General features: G+C 37.7%; 2 protein-coding genes across 2 annotated transcripts; one reads left to right on the forward strand and one right to left on the reverse strand.

Moving 5' to 3' along the window:
• Positions 1-9,512: 9,512 nt before the first annotated feature.
• LOC129077940 (olfactory receptor 2D3) lies at positions 9,513-10,481 on the reverse strand. Its single transcript, XM_054582553.1, has one exon. It carries the CDS (start codon positions 10,455-10,457, stop codon positions 9,513-9,515), a length of 945 nt encoding a protein of 314 aa, XP_054438528.1. The 5' UTR covers positions 10,458-10,481.
• An 11,225-nt stretch (positions 10,482-21,706) lies between these two features.
• On the forward strand, positions 21,707-22,654 carry LOC129077947 (olfactory receptor 2D2). Its single transcript, XM_054582566.1, has one exon. The coding sequence runs from the start codon at positions 21,707-21,709 to the stop codon at positions 22,652-22,654; it is 948 nt and encodes a 315-aa protein (XP_054438541.1).
• Positions 22,655-22,728: the final 74 nt, after the last annotated feature.

Raw genomic sequence — 22,728 nt, forward strand, 5'->3', positions numbered from 1 at the left:
TGAAATCAATCTGCATTTAAGAAAGAAAGAAAGAGAAATGAAACTCCTACCTTTTGCGACAACATGGATGGAAGTAGACAGTATTAAGGTAAGTGAAATAAGCCAGTTGATGAAAGACAATTACCATATGATCTCACCTGTAAGTGGACTCTATTCAACAAATTGAGCTAATGAAAAAAATAAACCACAGTCACGGAAATATGGAGTAGATTGAAAGTGACCAGAGGGGATGGGGAAAGAGGACAATGGTGGAAAGAAGGGGAAGGAACTAAACAAAGAACATGTATGAATGACCCATGGACATGGACAACAGAGTGGGAATTGACTGCGGGAGTGGAGGTGGGGTGAGTGGAAAGTGGTAAAGGGTGAAAAATTGAGACAACTGTCATAGAATAAACATGATTTATAAATTTAAAAAAATTAAAAATTAAAAAAAATAAAACCACTATGGGATATCACCTCAAAAAAAAAAGTTTCAAAGTGACAAAGAGATATCACTGAGTTCTAGTAAAACAACAAACTGTAGGCCCAGATACTTTAAAAATTAACACAAAGAGAGAAAAGGAGAAAAAGCTCAGATAATATGTTAAAAATAAAACAAAATAAAGGATGCACAAAAATTAAAATATTAAAAATAGAAATGACAAAAACATTTATTGTAACAATAAAGGTTCTGGGTAAAAGTTTAAATTCAACCAGATAAACACTTAAGAGACATCCAAAACAATAGAATGCCAAAGTTAAAAATAAAGGAATGATTAAAAATATGACAAGGAAATGTAAGCAATAAACTATGCATGGATATACTGAATTAAAAGCATAAATGCATTAAAATAAACAAAGAGGAAACTACATGATTAAAGGTACAACTTATAATGAAGTATGACTATTATTAAACGTACCAAAAAATGTAATGGAGGTATATTAACAGCAAAACCCTCTGAAAAGGAGATAAAATTAACAATGCCAATAGAAATGGAAGAGCATGACAATTTTCTGAGTCCTTAAAGAAACAAAAATCCTAAAAGTAATCACTAATATAGTGCATATAAATACTATGCTTAGTCTGATATATGAACCAAATAAAATGTAGTTTATATTCAGACACTGACAAGAATGCTTACAAATGCTACTCATTAGGCTACACCCCCCAAATCTCATTAAATAAAAAGGATATAGAGTGATACAGACCACATATATTACCAAAATTAAAACCAGAACTTAACCAAACAGAGAAAAGAATACTCTCAACTACTTTGAAATTTAAATGTTGCTTCTAAAAACCAATTGAGCACTTCTGGCCAAGAGGGAGGCATAAGCAGAAACACTTTGCCTCCTCGCACAACCAAAAGAAGGACAACAACAAATTTAAAAACAAAGAAAACCCAGAACTACCAGAGGACTGAACTACATAGAAGTCCAACAACCAAGGAGTTAAAGAAACATTCATCCAAACCAGTAGGAAGGGTGGAATGGGCAGCCAGGGTGGGGAGGATGGAGGCAAGGCAGAGGTTGAGAGGACTCAGTGGGCAAGGCAGTGGCTGGTACAGCAGGAGGTACCACATTTGTGTGCGGATAAACTGGAAAGAACAGCTAGGGAGCAAGACAGAATGAGCAACCCCGGGTTCCAGTGCAGAAAAAGAAAGCCTCAAAACCTCTAGCTGTAAAAACCCGTGGAGGTTGCGGTGGTGGGAAAATCTTCCAGCCTCACAGGAGAGTTTGTTGGAGAGACCCATGGGGTCCTAGAATGTACACAAACCCACCCACCCAGCAATCAGCACTAGAAGGGCCCAATATGCTTGAGGGTAGCGAGAGAGGTGGCTGAAAGTCTGCCTAGAGCCGAGCAAGCAGCACTCTTCCTTCTCTAACCCCTCCCCCACAGACAATCAATGCAGCAACCTGGGTTGCCCCACACTAGTGAATACCTAAGGCTCCACCCTTTCCAACATAACCGGCCTGCTTAGACAATGAAATATGGCCCAAATGAAAGAACAAATAAACGATTCGAAAATAGAACTAAGTGATGAAGAGGTAGCCAACCTATCAGATGCACAGTTCAAAACACTGATAATCTGGATACTCACAGCAATGGTTGAGTATGGTCTCAAAAAGGAGGAAAAAGCGAAGACTATGTAAAGTGAAATAAAGAAAAATATACAGGGAATCAACAGTAAAGGGAAGGAAACCAGGACTCAAATCAACAATTTGGAGCAGAAGGAAGAGATAAACATTCAACCAGAACAGAATGAAGAAACAAGAATTCAAAAAGATGAGGAGATGCTTAGGAACCTCTGGGACAACTTTAAATGTGCCAACATCTGAATCATAGGGGTTCCAGGAGAAGAGGAAGAGCAAGAAATTGAAAACTTACTTGAACAAATAATGAAGGAGAGCTTCCCCAATCTGGGGAAGGAAATAAGACTTCCAGGAGCTCCATGGAGCTCTGAATCCCGAAGTTGGATCCAAGGAAGCACACACCAAGGCACACCATAATTCTACTACCCAACATTAAATATAAGGAGAGAATCTTAAAAGTAGAAGAGAAAAGGAGACAGTTACCTACAAAGGAATGCCCATAAGACTATCAGCTGATTTCTCAAAAGAAACTTTGCAGGCAAGAAGGGGCTGGCAAGAAGTATTCAAAGTCATGAAAGGCAAGGACCTACATCCAAGATTATCCAGCAAAGATATCCTTTAGAATGGAAGGGCAGATAAAGTGCTTCCCAGATAAGGTCAAGTTAAAGGAGTTCATCGTCACCAAGCCCTTATTATATGAAATGTAAAATGGATTTATCTAAGAAAAAGATCAAAAACTATGAACAGCAAAATGATGACAAACTCACAACTATCAACAACTGAACCTAAAACAAAACAAAAACAAAACAAACAACTAGAACAGGATCAGAATCACAGAAATGGAGATCAGAGGGGCGGGGGAGGGGGAAGAATGGGGGAAAATGTACAGGGAAAAAGCATAAATAGGTACAAAATAGGGGGAGGTTAACAATAGTATAGAAAATGGAGAAGCCAAATCACCTATATGTCCACCCATGGACATCAACTAAGTGGGGGAATGCTGGTGGGAGGGAGGGTGCAGGGCGGAGGGGAGTAAAGGGGGAAAAAAAATGGGACTGTAATAGCATAATCAATAAAATATATATAAAATAAAATTGAGCAATAAAAAAAGAATTAAACATATAGATATGAAAAATAAAAAAATTCTTTAAAAAACCAATTCAAATTACAAATATTGCTTATCATAATCTACAGAGCCAGCTCAAGCTCCACTGTGAGTCAATGTCAAAGCCTTAAATATATAATTAACAAAGAATAAGATGAATTAAATATTTAACTCAGTGGGAAAAAGCAACAAAATATACTAGGGATTTATAGGTTAAAATATGTTAATAAATTACTCTATACATAATTATACATCTAGGAGGATAGGCAAAGATGATATACTTGCATTTAGGATACAGAACAGTTTAAGTCAAGAATTTTCAATCATTTTTTAGTTCATGACACACGCCAACTAATTACTAAAATTCTGCGGCACACACACAAATATATTTTTTGCCAATCTGACAAAAATAGGTATAATTTTGATTCATTCATACCAGATGCCTATTGTTGTGTCGGCTGTTTTCATTTTTTTATTTGACAATCTAAGGGAGAAGGGGTCAGTGCCCCAGACTAAAGAGTCAATTATTGCATGTTTTAATAATTTTGTGGCACATGGGTTGAAAATTTCTGGTTTAGGTGATAGAAGGGCCAAGGTTTGTCCGCGACAGCCGGGAGCTTAAGTGGTCTGTAAGTGATGAATACCGCAACAAAGTCAAGAGCTGTTTAAATTTAAGCTGAATAGATGCCTTTGAGGATGACGGTGGGGGTTTAGGCTGAAGAGTAGACTGTGAGCCAGCCTCTCTGGGGAAGGGCTCAATAAGGCGCAGGTGACAGGAATCTGGAAAGTTGGATTATATAACCAGGTGACGCAAATCCAAAGAATTCTACCGTTTCAAGGAACTTGAACAGCCGTTTAATATGGAGAGAAGGTTGTTTTTAATCCAATAGGTTTTACATAGGCAGTAGCCTGAGGTAAGGAGAGCCTTTCAGATTAGCTCAGAAGAAGAGGTGCATAGAACAGTTTGGAAATGAATGTCTGAAATGAAAAAGATGCCTGGAGGTTTTAATGTTTTGGGGATTTGTAGCTAGGAATAATTGGGAAAGCAAGGCAAGTTGGGATGAACTTTTCTCCATTTCCTTTTCCAGTCGACGGATCCAGTCACGCTTGGTAGTTTCGCGAGGAATCAATACCAGTCATTCCAAAACCTGCTGACCATGATCCATTCCCCAGGTTGAGCCCCTGGAGACTCCCTTTACGGAATGGAAGAACACAGCAGCGAGGCGAAATTCCTGGCTTAACAGAACCGGATCCACAGCCAAGCCGCCCTGCCCCACTTTTCTTACCCTCTTATCGCTGCTTTCTCACATCAACTTCCCCCCGCAGCCCTCCCCTCCACCCGTCAGCTCGCGCCAGCACCCATCTTCTCCCGCAGAGACTGCGGAGCGCAGCACTGGAACGAGCCGACTAGACGTGTGCATTCCGCGAAGACGCCCCCAGGTGGGACTCCCAATTCCGTGCCCTCGCGTTCTCACCGCCCGCGGACCCGGCAGATACCTGCGAGCAAGCCCCAGGAGTCAGTTCCGAGGAAAGCCGCGGAAGTCACAGTCCTGGCTGGCAAAGGGACTGGAGTTGGCAATCACACCACAAACAGGAAGATCTGGCCACTCCCTGTGCTTAAACGCCCCCACCCGGCCAGATCTGTGCCTTATAAATGTAAATGCAAGCCCACCGCGCCCTCCCGCGCACGCACACCAGCGTGGAAGGAGCACCCAGAATCCCGTGCGGCCCCGGGATCTGAAAGTAGACCTTGGTGGGCCTTTTTCAGTCCCGCCCCTTGCCCTAGACCCCGCCCACTCCGTAGATTTTTTTTTGGCCAACACCCGGCCAAGAGCGGATTGATGCAAGCTGTGCTTTGGAGGAAGGGCACGTCAAGTTTACGTCGCTAACCCCATTCCATCCAGGAAAATTGACCAAAATCTTTCTTACCTTCTCCTCGCCAGACCCCACCCTCCTAATTTGCTTGGAACCAAAAAACAGTGACATATAGTAATTTAGACAAAATACTGTCTTGCATATAGCATGATTTTCACTGATTTATTAACTCACTGATTCATTCGTTCAGTTTTGCATCAAGGTAGAATATCTTGCAGGTCATGAGCTTAGGTTTGGCTTATTGAGTATGAGAAACGTGTGACAATTGGTATGTGGATCTTAACGGTGTCGGGGGCTAGATCTGTAAAATTTGTGTAATTTCTGGATAGATGATAATTGATGCCATGAGTAGTGATATTACGTATAGAAAGAGAGAGAGAAAATAGTAGAAGGAGAGGCTATTGAGCCTCGGAGGAAGAACTCAAACTAGTCAATCAGGGAAAGGCTCTCAAGGAGGGAGCTATAAATCTAGGCTATAAGCTGATCAATAACAAGACGTGGAACTAGAGTTTTTTATTTTGCTGCAACCTCCTCTGTAGTCATTAGTATCATAAGTTAATTATAAATATCATCTCAATCATCCACAATACTATAAGGTAGAGGTCATCCCCCAAGTTACTGAAACTAAAAGATGGCACAGCTAAGTTTCAAGCTCAGATCACTTCATATTTGTCCCACAACTACCCTCTCAATGCTATAAGATTTAGAGGTAAGAGATGACAGAACGGTGGAATGATATTTTCTAAGATTAGGGGTGTGACATGTGCCATGAATTGTTTGTGATGGAATTGGTCTTTATAAAAGTCATATTTAGCTAGGCAAAATTTAAAAAAATTAACTTAGAAGTATTGCCAATAAAAGTGCTCAAACATTGTCTTCAGTTAATTAAGAGTGCAGGGAAATGGAAAATGCACTAAGTAGGAGAGAAAATGATCAGCCTTCCTTTCATACCCCTTGTAGACATGAAGTTTCTGACCATGTATCTTCTAAGATCCACTGAAACCCAGATGGTGCTTTCTAATTGAACAAGGGTCATTTTCAGGTTGCAGTCACCTCACTGGATCTAGTTATTGCTATGGCACAACTTTATAAGGTCTCTCTCTACCAATTGAATTTATTATGGTTTGAATGTCTGTAGCTTTTTTCATCAGAAACCATAGAGCCCAGAAGACAGCAAAAAATCATCTTTAATATGTAAAAAGAAATAAACTCTTGAATTCAGAATTGGTGTTATGGGAACTCTAAGTAGGTTGGAAAAGTTGAAGCTGTTTATTGTAATCCCTAAAGCACTAAAAAACATGACTCTCGCTGTATAGATAAAGGTCTCCAAAGCCACCTGGAACTAGGTCCTTAAGATGCATGCAATTGTTTGTTACAAACTCCATTCCCTTTTATCACCATGAAATTCAGGTCTTATGATTTATTGATTCACTTATTATTAACTAACCTATCTGCATTAAAACACACACACACACACACACAGAAACTTGAGCTGACTTAAACCAACACTTTTCCTAGACCACTTCTACACTCATTCAGCAAATTTTTATTGCAAATCTAACGTGGCAGATACTGTTCTAGCAACTGGGAATATATTAGTAAATACAATCAGATGAGGGCTGTCTTAATGTTGAACAGAAAATTCCCTATGCTAAACTATTGTATCTCTTCACTTACTGCTCTGTGTTACACACATCCTCAGAATATTGTGTTGTGTAGATTGTGAGTTGTACTTGGTCAGTCTGGAATTTTTAGGAAGTCAAGACATTAGTGGGGGTGATTTGATTTCAAAGATATGTAAAAGTAAAGTAAGACAAATGTGATTTGATTTCAAAGATATGTAAAAGACATTTGTCAATTTTTGGCTTCTGCTCATGGAATACCCTTTTTATGTTTATAGTTTTCTGTGAGTTTTGGGGAGAATTTAGAGTGTATCTCCCTCCATAGGACTTGAATATTGCTGGAAATCAACTTTCTTTGTCTTCATTGCAGCTAGGATACAGCGCATAACTCTAACTCAATTAGATAAGCCCAGTCTAGACGTTAAATTAAGAGGTAGTAATATGAAAAAGTAAGGACAGCAAACAGTTCCTTGTCTTTTTAAGAAATAGACATTTTTAAAGCAGTTTTAGATTTACAGAAAAATTGAGAAGATATAGTACAGCGAGCTCCCATATACTCCCTCACTTTTCCTTATTATTTTTTCTAACTTAATTTATATTGTCGACACTATTACAAATGTCCCCATTTTCCCCCTCCTTTGCCAACCTCACCCAGTCCCCGCCTGCCCCCCTTCCCTCTGGCCATCACCGCACTGTTGTCTCTGTGTATGGGTTATGCATATCTGTTCCTTGGCTAATCCCTTCACCTTCTTTCACGCAGTCCTTCCTCCCTGCTCCCCTCTGACAGCTGTCAGTCTGTTCCATGTATCCATGTCTCTGTTGTTATTTTGTTCATCAGTTTATCTTACATCATTATGGCACATTTTTTACAATTAAGAAAATAACATTGATACCTCATTATTAACTAAAGTCCATACTTTATTCAGATTTCTTTAGGATTTTTTTGTACTTTTGTATTATTATTAATTTTTTTTTCATGATCCTTTTTCCGATCCATCAAGATACTGTGTTGCATTTAGTTGTCATGTCTCCATGGGTTCCTCTCGGGTGTGACAATTTCTCAGACTTGCTTTTGATGATCTTTACAATTTTGAGGAGTACTCATTATACATTTTATAGGAAGCTCATCTATTAGAATTTTCCTGATGTTTTTCTTATGTTTAGGTTGAGGTTATGAGTTTGGGGAAGGCAGATCACAGAGAAAGCGCTATTTCTGTCATACCTGCTCAAGGAGACGCTATCAGCATGACTTATCACTGTTGATATTAGCCTTGATTATTTGACTGAGAGAGTGTTTTTCATCAGACAATTTGTTTTTCTTTTTTTCTTTTTATGTCAGTGGCAGAGGAAGCAGCAACATCTCCATTTCCAGGCTCAGCAAATAAGCTTTTCCAGAAGAAGGGCTTGCACTGATGGTGTGGCAGGATAATTGCGCCATCTAGTGTTGAATAGTAGGTCTGTGATAAGGCTTGGGCTTGTGTTTCTGGCGGCAGGACCAGAATTAGAACTATTCCAACATTTGTCCTTTTAGCTTTAATCATGCATAGTCAGTTTCTCTTACTTGAAACTAAGAACCTTGACTGATACGTGATATTTATTATGATTTGGGTGTACGTATACTAAATATTTTTTCTTTAGAAGCTTTCTGGCTCTTTATTCCCCTCTCCCTCCATAGAGTGAGACGTCGTAGTTTCAAGCAGACAGCTTTTCTTTGGTAGTGTGAAAAAGGCCCAGTAGCATCTATTTTGATGAAATAAATAGGAGCATGATCCTCTCAGCATTTCAGTTATCCATTGCTGCATAACAAATCCTCTCAAAACATAGTGCCTTAAAATGGTAACTAATTTTGCTCAGGATTCTGTGGGTTAGGAATTTGGACAGTGGGGATAGAAATTATGTAGGATAAAAGAATTGTAAAGAAAAAAATGGATAGTTGTGTGAAAATTGATTTGGGGCAAATATGGAAACTGAATTTAATGCATTGTAGTCTAGAAGGGTAATAAAAAAATTGTTCTAGGGATAAAACTAGAAAAAGTGAATTGAAGATACATGAAAATTGGTTTTGACTTACCATGAGGAACATATTTCTAATAGAAAACTATCTGTATATGAAAGAGGACAACCCAAGAGAGTAAGGAGCTATATCATTCCTGTTTAGGCAAATGCTATAAAATTATTCAATAAAAAATATTATGGGGTAGTTTAAGCCTCAGATATATGGTTGGATTAGAAGACTGTTGAATTTAATTTTTACTCTGGTACTCCATAATTATATGAAATTTTGATTGATAGTATAAAAAACTTTTTCTGGAGGTTTCAGGAGAGAACATTATGAATGATCAAATATTGTTACCTCTAGCACCTTTTTACAAAGTAAAATCCTATGGTCCATGATCCCAATATTAAAAATTCTTCCAGACATTTTTATTATTTTAGTCAGAGCCTATTCTTAGGTTTGTATGACTGGGGCATCCAAACTTCAAACATCTTTGATATTAGAATTATGCATGCTATTCATATTAGACATTATTTCAGCATAATCCAGTTTAAACCTCCTAGATTTCATTGTAATCATGCTTAAAACATGTACATATTAGATGAATTAACCACAAACTCCTTCAAGATAAAACAACAGTTTTCATATTCAGATATGATCTACCTTTTCATCCTTTTATTTTTTTCGTATGCTCTAGCTTAGAGTGCAGTATTCACAGTTTCTAGAACATGTCCTTCACTTTCCTGCTTTTTTTAAATGACTTAATTCATAACTGTCTATCAAAGTTTTGTTCCTCTTCTAAGGATGTTACCATAGCTCAAAAAGTGATACCCAGAGTTCACTGCCTCTGAGAAAAAGACTTTCTTCCAGTTAGCTGCCTGAGAGCCCCTTTGACATCCTTGTTCCTCAGGCTATAAATTATGGGGTTCAACATTGGCGTCACCACTGTATAGAACACAGATATCATCTTATCCCGCTCTTTTGTGGTCTTGGAGTTTGGCCGCATGTAGGTGAATATTCCTGACCCATAGAAAAGGACAACGACAATGAGATGGGAGCCACAGGTAGAGAAAGCCTTGAGCCTGCCCTCCCTGGATTGCATCTGGATCACGGTGGAGATAATATGCCAGTAGGAGACAAGGATCAGGGAGACAGGAGCTAGGAGGATGACCACACCCATTGCAAAGATGGCCATTTCTGTGCTGTAGGTGTCTGCTGAAGCCAGCTTCAGGAGTGCAGGAGGTTCACAAAAGTAGTGATTTATAATGTTCTGTCCTCGATAGGGAAGTTGGAAGGTAAAGGTGGTGTCCACCAGAGACACTAATGTCCCACTGGCCCAGGATGCCATGGCCAGCTGGACACATACCTGTTGTGTCATGACAGTGGAGTAGTGCAGGGGCTTACACACAGCCACATACCGGTCATAGGACATCACCGCCAGCAGTGCACACTCTGTACAGCCAACCAGAAGGAAGACAATTATCTGAGTCATACACCCTCCAAAAGAAATAGTCTTCCTATTTACCAGGAAGTGGACCAACACTTGAGGGACAATGCTAGTAGAGAAACAAAGATCTGCAAAAGAGAGGTTTCTAAGAAAAAAATACATGGGCGTGTGAAGTCGAGAATCAATGAAGATGAGAATGATGATAAGCAGGTTTCCAATCACAGTCAACAGATAAATGAGGAGAAAAAGGATAAATAGCAGGATCTGGGTCTTCAAGTCCCGTGAAAGGCCGAGGAAGATAAACTCAGCCACAAAGGTTTGGTTTTCCTCTCCCATTGAGAGTTATGCCTGTTTACCTGTTTGGCACCAACACAAAGAAAAACTTCGAGTTTATGATATCAAGACCTACAGAAGAGGCTCATTTAAAACGGACACCTAACTGGACTTTTTTTTTAGCTGTTTTGCTATCTAACCTGTTCTAATTAATGCTAAATATAATATTTTATTCTCATTAGTTGGTTGTAATTATTTTACAGAATTTATTTATTTACTTTTAGAGAGAGGGAAGGGTTGGGAGAAAGAGAGAAAGAGAAACATCGATGTGCAAGAGAAACACGGGTTAGTTGCCTCTCATACGTGCCCTGACCCGCAACCCTGACCAAGAAAACCAAACCGCAACCCAGGCATGTGTGCCCGGCCTGGGAATAGAACCGGCAAACTTTTGCCTTATGGAATGCCGCCCACCAACTGAGTCACACTGGTCAGGGCAGTTGGTTGTAATTTAAATCGAGGTATAGACTGCGCAGTAAATATTGAAGAACAGTTCTCTATCTCTCAAAGGTAGGATTTGTATGCTTATGTACACATGTGTGTATATTTGGAATGGGGAAGAATATGATTTAATTTCCAAACAGAAAAGGAGAGTAATAAGTGAGTGAAAAAGGAGGTAAAAAGATGAACTGTTGTACATTTTCATTCCAAGAAAGGCCAGGGATAATTATTCATCCTTTTACTCTCCAAAGATTTCATATAACTATCAACTTTACTATTAATTCAACAGGATGTCTCTTCATCTAATAAAGACAGAAGACGAGGAAGAAAAAAATTAAGAGTGGTTAGAGTAGAATAAAGGAAATAGGAGTTAGAAGAAAGCAGGGACAGGAAGCTGAACATAGAGATGTGGAGAAAATCAGAAGGAAGACAGGATGCAAGAAACCTGTGAGCCTGGCTGTTTCCCTCAAACTGAAAGTGTGGGTAATGAACCTTTTATCCCTCTGAGGCCCTAACAACATTGTAGCTAATACAGCCTTTCCAGAAATCTCCTCATAATGACTGTGACACACACAACTGCATACATGTGGATTGTTATCCACACATGCCACATGCTACATGCAAGCAACATCCCACACAAACACATACACAGATGTACTCACATAACTATTTCATATTCTTATATGTGAACCCTTATGGGCACCAAATCCTTCACAACAAAAGGAGTTACAGAGTAGGTAACTGGATACTGAGCCAATTGGACACTGACCAAGGCTGGGTATATGGGAACCCACCAGGCCTGGCTTGTACGGGGAGGATATTGCAGTATAGGGTGTCGGTGTGATGCCACCAACAGTGGGGGTGTCCTCCTCTGGACTAGATGGACAGCACTGACATGATTGGACCCACTCTCTTCCACCTGCTCTTACTCAAGAAGGGGGTTAGCAGGGGCAACACCAGCATTCCTAGAACAGTGCCCCATCCCGTCCTGGTTCCCTCCTGTCTCCTAGACTCAGAGCCTGCTCAAGATCAAGAGGCTCTTGATGAGGTTCCTCAAAGTAAGACCCCTAGCTTCCTTCAGGCTCTCTGCCTGTTCAATGGGAGATGGTGGAACAAATGCAAGCTGAGGGGAACAATGAAAACTGAAGGGCTGACAGCAGGGGGCGGGGTGGGGGAGAATCCGGCAGAGTGGGATCTCTGGAAACAGCCTCATCCCTAAGAAGAAAGCCTGCAGGAGTCAGCCTGGGTTTCTAAGGAAGAGTGGAAACAGAACTGCTGTCTCTGAGAGATTATCAAGGAAAAAATGAATGACAAAGTTCATCTTTCGCTACACCATTCCCAACCCCCTGCCCCCCGACCCCACCCTAGCCAGTACTGCTAAATCCTGCAGACAGAGGCTGAGCAGCAGCTTTCCCACCCTCACCTGAGGGCAGACAGCAGGCAGAACAGGGGCTGAGGAGTCACTGGTTTAGAAATCTAGGATCAAGCGCGGGAGGGAGTGATTTCTGCAGCCTGCAGATCCACTCTGGAAGGACAGCGCCAGCTGTAGGTTGGCTCCTAGTGAACAATGCCTCTGGAGACCCACGCTAGAGTCATTCTATGAGTGTGACTTCATCCCAAGCCTTTCTGCCTTGATTGATTCAAGGTACAAACTCCAGTTCTCCTAGATCCCAGTTCTGAACATAGTATTTTTCTTCATGGGAATATTTGCAGGTGCGGTGCTGAGAGTGATGTAAATAAGGGATTCCCTAGGGATTTAATAGCCCTCAATTTCATTATCTTTCCATCCTCTGAGACATCCTAGGGCACTTAGTGTTACATGTGAAATCACAGACTAAAGCCTCTAAATCTTTCAAACAGTACACCAATGTCATTCAAATGACACCAGCATATATATTCCCAGAGGTTTACAATTAATGAAACTTGAGTTCTCATTTAAATGGTGATTAAATAGAAAGGACAATGAGCATATATTGGGTTATCTGGATACCAACTTTCTTTCTGAGTAATGCAACTTGATTGAAGGGTTGCACTCTCATTTCAATTTACGGTTTGTTCAGGTGTCCTGTGGTCACCTTAAGTCATGGAGTTTAATTTGATTAGTACTGTCCTGATATCAACATGACAACAGGAGTTTTGAATATGCTGTTATATTAAAGTTGCATACTTTTACTGGACATAAAATCAAAGTTTTTATTCAACTTTGTATTCAATTTTGTATACAACTGTTTCTTAAACTATTGGCTTCTTAAACAATTAAATTGAGACTTTGATTTGGCCACATGCAAATGAAACTCCTATAATTCTCTCAAGCTAATGAAGAAAATTTGAAGGTGAGTTTTATATCTAAGTGCTGTATCCATATCATCTGAAGGCTAAATGATGTAAGAGAAAAATGGTGGAAGAATTGAGTTATCAGATAGTAGTACAGGCATGTAGGATTCAAGGAAGCTCCCTGAAGCGGATAGTCCCCTAATCATATTTTTGTGTGGTATTTTATTTTAAGCAAAACATCAATCTGTCACATTAAGGAAATGTTATTAACGTGAATTGTACTGTTTCACTGGTTTTGTGGTTTGGCTTATACATTATTTGTAGTTTGGTTTTGTTTTAATAGCACATATAAATCTAACTCATTAAAACTAAGTGGATTCTGTTCCGTGGTATAAATATGCCATGATTTTAACCATATCCATATTAATGGACATTTAGGTTATTTCCAATCTTTAGAAATTAAAACAAAATATCATTTCACATATATCTTTGTGTCCTTGTCAGATATATTTAAAGAGTAAGTTTCCTGAGGCTTAATTGCTGGGTCTGAAGGCATATTCCTTTAAAATATCAATAGACATTGTCAGCTGTATTAATTTATACTTCAAAAAACTAAAAATTGTTATTCAATTTTGCTATTTTATTACATAATACTTTAATTGTACTTGAGGATGAGCATAATTTTGTTTATTAATCATTTTTATTTCTTTTACTGAAAAGGAACAATCTGTTTCCTTTGCTAACTTTCTTTTATTGGGCTGTTCAACCTTCTTTCACTTCTTTGTAAAACCCTTAAATATTATGAAAAAATTGGCTCATTGATTTTTGCCTTGGAAATAAGTCTTCTTCCATTTTCCTAGTTGACTTTCTTTATGGATATTTGTATCACACATGTCATTTATAATTCAACCTTGGCATATCAATTGGTCTTTTTCTTTCTGACTTCTGATTTTTGTGTTAATATATGAAAAGCCTCTGTTATGAAAAATACTGCTTTTAAAAATCATTTATTTTTTAAGATTTTCATAGTTTTGCTTACATATATGACTTTCTTTATATCTTGATGCATCTAGAATTTAATTTGATATAAGAAATGAGGTAGGTATCCTTAGCATTTCCTCCAAATGGTCACTTAGCACTATTTATGAGATAATTTTCTATCAATTTTAAATGTCTTCTAGACAAGATACTAAAAAGATATATGTGCTCTTATGTTCACTGCAGCATTATTCACAATAGCCAGGACATGGAAACAACTTGACTGTCCTTCGACTGATGATTGGATAAAGAAGATCTGGAAGACATACACAATGGAATACTACTCAAACATAAAAAAGATGAAATATTGCCATTTGCGACAACATGGATGGATCTTGTGGGTATCATGAGAAGTGAAATAAGTCAGAAAATAACCATATGATTTCACTCACATGTGGGATATAAAACAAAAAGCAACAAATAAGGAAAACAAACTCATAGACACAGACAACACTTTGGTGGATACCAGAGGAGAAGGGGGTTGTGGGCAAGACGAAGACAGGAAATGGCGTCAAATATATGGTGACAAAAGGAGACTAGACTTTGGGTAGTGGGCACACAATGGAATACGCAGATGATGTACTATAGAAGTGTATGCTTGAAAATTATACAATGTTATTAACCAATGTAACCCTCTAAAATTAATTTAAAAACATAAAAAAAATAAACTCCTACTAAATTTGGCTCATTTCTATACTCTCTAGTCTATCTCTTTTCTAATTTTCTATTTCTATATGAATACCATGCAGTCTTAATTCCTCGTTTGTGTATTTTTTTGACTCTCAGGTGTGAAGAATTAAATTAAACTACATTCCTCAATGTATGACATATTACCATGATTACTGACTTCAAAGCCCCTCTCTTGTTTATTTATCTATACACTTTATTATATTTTATTTATTAATTGCTTAATATATACCCATACATGATTCCCACTAACCTCATAACCATTCTAATGTATGCAGTGCCTTTATATTCTTCTCGCAAAATGATTATTTTGTTTGTGCATGTATTGTTAATTTATATAAGTGATATTGTGTTATACACCTCTTTGTTTCTTACTTCCTCACTCAGTTCCAAGACTTTAAGATCATTCATATTGCCACATGTACATCCAATCTCTTCTGACTGCTGTGGAGTATCATTGGTGTTTATCCACTGCCTTTTCATTTATTTCCTCTCTCAGGGAGGGATATCCAAATTACACAACATGTTACCAACACAAATAACAGAACCACAAATATCCCAATACTGAGTCTGTGTGAGAATGTTTTTGGCTCAACAATTGCTACATCATAGAATATGCATAAGCATAAGATGACCAAGTAATACTGCATTCTTTCCCAGAATGACTGTACCTCTTCCCACATGTAAATGTGCTCCTCTATTTTCTACTGTTTTGCCAGCACTTTATTGTATCTGAATTTCTAATTTCTGCACGTCTGATATAGGCAAATAAATATCCCTTTGATATTTTGCTTTGTAGACTTTTGCTTATTAATGAATTTGAGCATTGCTTTATATTCATATAGCTCTTTAAAGTTACTTTTTTTTTGTAAATTCCCTTTATATATTCTCTGCTCTTTTTTCTTTTGGAGGATGGGGTTCTTCCTTTTCTTGCTGATTTTTTAGAATTCATTGTAAGTTTCTGATAGTAAGTTCTTATTTTTTGTTGGTTTCAGATAAAGCAAATGTTTCATCTATTTTCTTAGCTATCTTTTAACTTTCGTTCTTAACATTCTTTACTGAATACAAATCCAAGATTTTGATGAAATCAAATTCAGCAAATTTTTCCTTATGGATTGTGCTTTGGAATTTCTACACTCTAGGTCAGTAAGGTATTGTTATGTTTTCTTCTATAATATCATTGTTCTATTGTAACTTTTAGGTATTTAATCTATTTAGAGGCCACTTCCTTGTGTCAGGTTAAGTAGTCATTTAATTTTATTTTTCTCATTGTAGTAAACTAATTTTTTACCAACATTATTTACTTAACTATTTGTCTTCTCCCTAATGATATTTGGAATTACCTTTGTTTTACATTAAATTTACATAGGGGTCTATCTATAAGCTCTAAATGCTGCTCCATTTGTTTATTAGTCATTTTTTTTGCACCAGTGCCACCTGGCTTTTGTTTTTGTGGCTTGGCAATATGTCTTAATATCTGGTAGGGCACTCCTAGATCACCTCTTTCAATATTCTGACAAAGTGTGGATTATTTCTCCACACAAATGTAAAACTAATTCTCTTGGGTTACTCTACACATCCAACTGGAATGGTTATCAGTATTACCCTAAATTTATAGATCAACTTAGGGAGAAATGACATCTTTGTAATATTAAAGTCATCTGATCCAAAAGATGAAATATCTCTCAATTTATTCAATATATCTTCTACTTTACTAAAGCTATTTTTTTACCCCCAGGACTCATTTCTATATACTTTATAATTTTTGTTGCTATTGTGAAATTGAACCCTGTTTTTAAAATTACATTTTTCAATTGGTTATTTCTGGTAGAGAGGTAGAAAACTTGTTTTAGCTTTTTTAAGGTTGAGCTCTGATACAGAAAACTTGCACATTTTTCTTTATGACTTCTAATAGTTTGTTCATTGAATTTTTTTGTTTTTGTTTCTTTTTCTCAGTTGGTAATCATATGTGATCAGCAAGTAGTACAGTTTTATTTTTTATTTTCCATTTTTTATATCTTATGTTATTTATATTTTTTCTTTCTTCATGGTATTCTTTATTACTCTCACTACTATATTACACAGTAATGGTAAAAACAATATTCTTGTCTTGTTCCTTATCTTAGAGACTGCACCAAAACTTTTTCTACTAAATATGAGTTATGTTGCTGGGTTTTGATGCATAACCAACCAGGTTTTAAAAAAATCCTTTGGCTTATTCCTGATTAACAAAGATTAAATGATAATAAATATATTTTTAATACATTTTCCCTACATCACTGAGATTATTAACTGATTCATTTTTCAGTGTAATAACTAAGGTTGAATTTCTCGGTTAGGTTTCTGATGTTGAAACATATTAGCATCCCAGAGATAAATTATATTTAATTATGCCATACTATTTTAAAATAAACTTTTGGATTCAATTAGCTCTCGTTTAGTTGGGATTTTTACATCTACATTCTTCCACAAATGGAGATGTGAGTGCTAACAACATGTTATTTTTTTGTCCTCCTGGTAACCATTAAGAAACTTTTTGATAGGAAATGCAGCTCAGGATTCACCCTAATGATTCAGAACCCTCCTGAGCACTTTAGCGGCTCCAGAGACTGCTCACGCATCCCTTTCTTCATCTCATTTAAATGGAAGTATTGTTGCAGAGTGTGTCCTGAAATCAATGATAAGACCTTGAACATGGGAGATGTGGGGATTCCCCTTCCTGCCTTGACCTTGATTTTACTGAGCCCTTTGACTTTATGACAAGACTCTCCCAGTCTCTGCTCTGCCCATTCTGTAGCAATACACCTGCAGCAGTTTCCCCCCAACAGTGAGATGTCTTTATTGGTTTGGGCATGCTAACTTTATCTTTCTTTGTCCATTAGATGAGAAAATGTTGATAAGATTATTAGAAGGAGGGAAAGAGAAGGCACAAGTGGAACAAAGGGGATATCCTGGCACGTACTGAGTGTGAATTGGTTTCAATCCCTTCACAGATTTGATTTTTTAAATTCAACTAATTTTGTCAAAACAATATAATTCTTAGGGCAAAATCTTCTGTAATATATTTAGCCAACATTTTCCCCATGGTGGATCTGCCTTATCAAACCACAATTACAATGATGAATTCCCTGTGAAGAAGAATCCTGGTCCTCACCTGAGGGAGGCAACAGCAGAATTTCCATGGAGTCATAATTGATCCTCTGGGTGTGAATTCTTTTATGCCTTTGCATGGGGCTGGGAAGATTGTAAATGGGTATGGATGGTAGGGAATAGGTGATTTTGAGGACAAAAGATCTTGGAATCAGAAGAGAAATTTAATATTTTTCTCTTGGTTCCTATGGGTTTCCTCAGTATCCTCTTCCTAAAAAAAACATGTATTAGACAATGTGTAGTTTTGTGACCCTATCATCCTATCCTACATCTAGTAATATATGTCATTATTAGAGAAATAAACTTACAAGGTGATGTTTCATCTGGAGAAAAGTCAGAATAACATGAAAGATTGAAAGAAGACATGATTTTCTTACAGAAGCTTCCTGACTCTGAGGTGGCCTGGAGGAACATTTTTCTCTTCCACATCTGCATGGGAGAGTAACATGCTTCAAAAAAGAAATTGAGAGAGGTCAGAGATGTAGGCTTCTAATATTGTACTCCTAGGGTGAGTGAGCATTCCTACCATCTGACAACTCACAAGTCACACTCATTTTTGACTCATTCACCTGGCTCCTGTTACTTTGGCTCAAGTCAAGTCAGCTCAAAAACATGTGTTGGATACTTATTCTGTTCTAGGATTTATCTTATTTGCTGTGAATAAAGATGAGTCAGATATGGTCGCTGTTCTTGAGTGTCTTATAGTAACAGAGAAAGAAAATATCTTCAATATAATTTGTTAAGAGCTATGATGGAGGTAAGTACATCATGCTGTAAGTACATTTATGTGTCCAGGCTGTACTAGATGTTTGTGAATGTGTGTACTCATTGTGTCTATGTCTATGTGTGTTAGAGGTGGGGTGGGGGTGGGGAATGGAAAAGAAGGCATAGGAATCAGCAATAACCTGTAGCTGCCCTTTCATTAAGTTAACCACTGATGTAAACATCGCTTAGAACTTTGTGACAAGTGTTTAGTTTTATCCTCTCTATCTTTTCATCAAAACCAAGAAACCTTGTTTGCTTACCATTTCATTTTCCCTGAGATCTAGACACATGATTAATACTTCTGGGAAGGATATGAACTGTGGCAGAAGAAGTAAGTCTAAAGTACCTGAGCTGAACTATAATCTGGAGACTTTAAGACCTAATCAGGGAGTACCTTCCACTAGAGGATGGTAATTCTAAAAGTACCTATCTTAAAATAGCTTGTGTTCTCAAATTTTATTTTTATATCAGCTATTTAACGATAGATTATATTCCCCATTAGAAGCAATTCTATATTAGTTTGATTTAAGTAATTGTTAGATCGTATGGTCCAGTACATTCATTCATAAACAAATATTTGCTGTGAATCTATGATGTTCCAGGAAACACAATGGCACTGGGGATAAAACATGATTATAGTTTGGTCCCTCCTATCTGAGAGTCTTTGGCCTCTGAAGCTGGGTCTTCTGTCTGTATCCCCATTATCAAAGTAAGTGCTTGGCTGATAACATTTACTCAAAAAATAAGGTGATTGAGTATTCAAAGTGTGATGAATGTTCAATGAAAATGATACAAACTCTATGTAGTGGGCATACCTTTAAATAGAGGAAATATTAGAAGGCTGAGCAAAAACCAGTAAAGTGTAAAAATACAGTGTGTCTTAGTTATGTGGCAGGAAAAATGCCTAGAAGTTCATCTTTTCTTAGAAAGGTGTCAAATAAGAGCATCATGAATGATAATCAAGCAAAGATGTGATTTTTCATATTAACATTTTATTTATTCATTTACAATTTCAATGATGAATTAAAATCTTTCATCATTTTGGCTCATGGACCCATCTAAATACTTGACTCCTTTTTCAGGTTATATAGAGTGTAATTGTGTCTTTTTGAGAAAACTGGCAATTCCTTCAGCTCAGGAGTTCTTAGAATTCAGGGAATTCTTTGATTTAGATGTAAATGCTACTTCTTTATTTTACTTTAATTGAAATTCAAAATGTTTTTCTTGTTTTAATGTAGGTAAACAACCCAAACTAACATTATATCCATGACTTTATCACAAATAGAAATCAGAGGTATTTTTACAACACTTTGAAGTTGTTGAAGACATCTCAAAATATCATTTAAGCTCATCATTTTGAAATTAAGGTGGTTATAAGACTTGCCACAGCATTTTAAAATTTAATGTTTTAAAGAAGCATGTGTATTATTATAGCACATATTTGTTTTCTAAAACTATTATAACTGTATTTTGATGTAATTGGTTTCCTTGATAATCCTATACATTTCATTTTTTCTATGTATGCACATGTGTATATGTATGTATTTGATGTATTTAAGACATTATTTTGAAGTACCTTTATCAGAAAGATAAAGGGCTGATAGACCAAGCCTCACATAGGGCCTTAACATTTAGACTTTAAATTTCTTTTCTCTCTTTTTGGAGTGGCTCTATGATATTTTATCATTGCTCCTAAATTCTTGCACATCTCTCTAGGCAGGCTTTTAAAACAACTCTATTAAACTATGTGATCAAATAATTTTTATTTATTTTATTTAATTAATGATAATTTATTAAACAAAGCTCTATGGTATGTTTAATAAAGTATACAAAAACGAAGAAAATAGAGGCAAAATGTTCAAAGGAGTTTGTAATTTCTGTGAGGAGTAGATAGATAACACAAGGAAGAGATGATGGGCTGGAGATGACAGATCAGTGCTGTTTAGTCTGAGTACAGAAACCTAGCCATGCTGGTGGGCTAAAATAGAAATTATGTCATGATGGGGTGTCTATTATTTGGGGAGTTCACTGGCAGTTAAGATTGATATTTGGGAACTCCAGTGAAGGGGAGAATAGGATTTCCAAAGAGGTTTTGGCACACCATCCTGAGTTACCTCTTGGTTTCCCAGATCCTTCAAAACAGGCCATTTTCTCTAAGACAAAAGTCAGTTTCATTTGATTTCTTATACCTTTGTGACTACCCTTCCAAGAAGTAGACAGCAGCTCTGGCTGATGTGGCTCTGTGGATTGTGTGCCGGCCTCAGAACTGAAGGGTTGCAGGCTTGATTCCCAGCCAGGGCACATGCCTGGGCTGTGATCCAGGCCTCAGTTGTGGCATGTGAGAATCTGATGTTTCTCTTCTTCCCTTCTTCTCTCTAAAAGTAAATAAATTATATATATATATATATATATATTATATATATATATATATAAAAGAAGTAGACAGCAGAGAGACTTGGATGTCCAAAGAATTAAAAATATCTGCACCAACATGAGATGGGGGAGGTGTGGCAAGAGTAGCTAGCATAAGACTCAAGGTTTTAGTTAATAATGAAGTGAAATTAAATAGTATGACTTCATACATGAATTCAATCTGTCTTTTTATTATTAGATATGCAATATTACAAATAAAGATGACTTTTTGATCTACTCTACACTTGCCAGATGACATTAAAAATGAATGTACCATCTTATAAAGTGCTATGTTTTTGCAAGATTGAAAATGTTTCAACTAAAGCAGCATGATCGTCTTCTAAAAGCCTTATAAAGAAGATTCTTGAAATGGTTGTAGTGATTGGAGGCAATTCCTAAGCCCTCCAGCTTTGAATTATATAATTTCATAGGTTATACACACCTATGCTTAGCATGTATTGATTTTGTACTGAAAAAGGAGACAAACCATGAGACAGACAAATCAGACCCAGGTGACAGAATTCTTCCTTCTGGGGCTCTCTGACAACCCACACACCCAAAAGCTACTATTCATCTTATTCCTGGGTGTATACCTCGTCACTGTGGTTGGAAATCTGCTTCTCATATCCCTTGTTCAGGTTGACTCCCTGCTTCACACACCCATGTATTTCTTTCTCTGCAATTTATCTCTGGCTGACCTCTGTTTCTCTACCAATATTGTTCCTCAGGCCCTAGTCCACCTGCTGTCCAGAAAGAAAATCATTTCATTCACACGTTGTGCAGCTCAGCTGATACTCTTCCTCATTTTTGGGTGTACACAGTGTGCCCTTTTGGCAGTGATGTCTTATGATCGGTATGTGGCCATCTGTAATCCTTTGCATTACCCCAGCATCATGACTTGGAGGGTGTGTGTCCAGCTGGCTGTGGGATCATGGACCAGCGGCATTATGGTGTCTGTGGTGGACACCACCTTCACACTAAGGCTACCCTACAGAGGCAGCAATAGTATTGCGCATTTCTTTTGTGAGGCACCTGCACTGTTGATCTTGGCATCCACAGACACCCGGCCTTCAGAGATGGCCATTTTCCTCATGGGGGTTGTGATTCTCCTCATACCTGTTTCCCTAATCCTTGTATCCTATGGCCACATCATAGTGACTGTGGTCAGGATGAAGTCAGCTGTGGGGCGACTCAAAGCATTCTCTACCTGTGGCTCCCACCTCATGGTGGTCATTCTTTTTTATGGGTCAGCAATTGTCACCTACATGACACCAAAGTCCTCCAAGGAACAGGAAAAGCTGGTGTCTGTGTTCTACACAATGGTGACCCCCATGCTTAATCCCCTCATCTACAGCCTGAGGAACAAGGATGTGAAGGGAGCTCTGAGGAAAGTGGCTGCAAGGAATTTTCCATGCAGGCTTGGAATTTGCCACTGACAGCGACTGGCCTGGCTCCCTACTTCTAAGACTTGCTGAATAGTTTCCTCAGCAAGAGGAGAATGTGGTATGAG

Source organism: Pteronotus mesoamericanus, unplaced genomic scaffold (assembly GCF_021234165.1).
Source record: "Pteronotus mesoamericanus isolate MK-2021 breed Mesoamerican mustached bat unplaced genomic scaffold, CSHL_Meso_final contig_1189, whole genome shotgun sequence".
Classification (NCBI taxonomy): domain Eukaryota; kingdom Metazoa; phylum Chordata; class Mammalia; order Chiroptera; family Mormoopidae; genus Pteronotus; species Pteronotus mesoamericanus.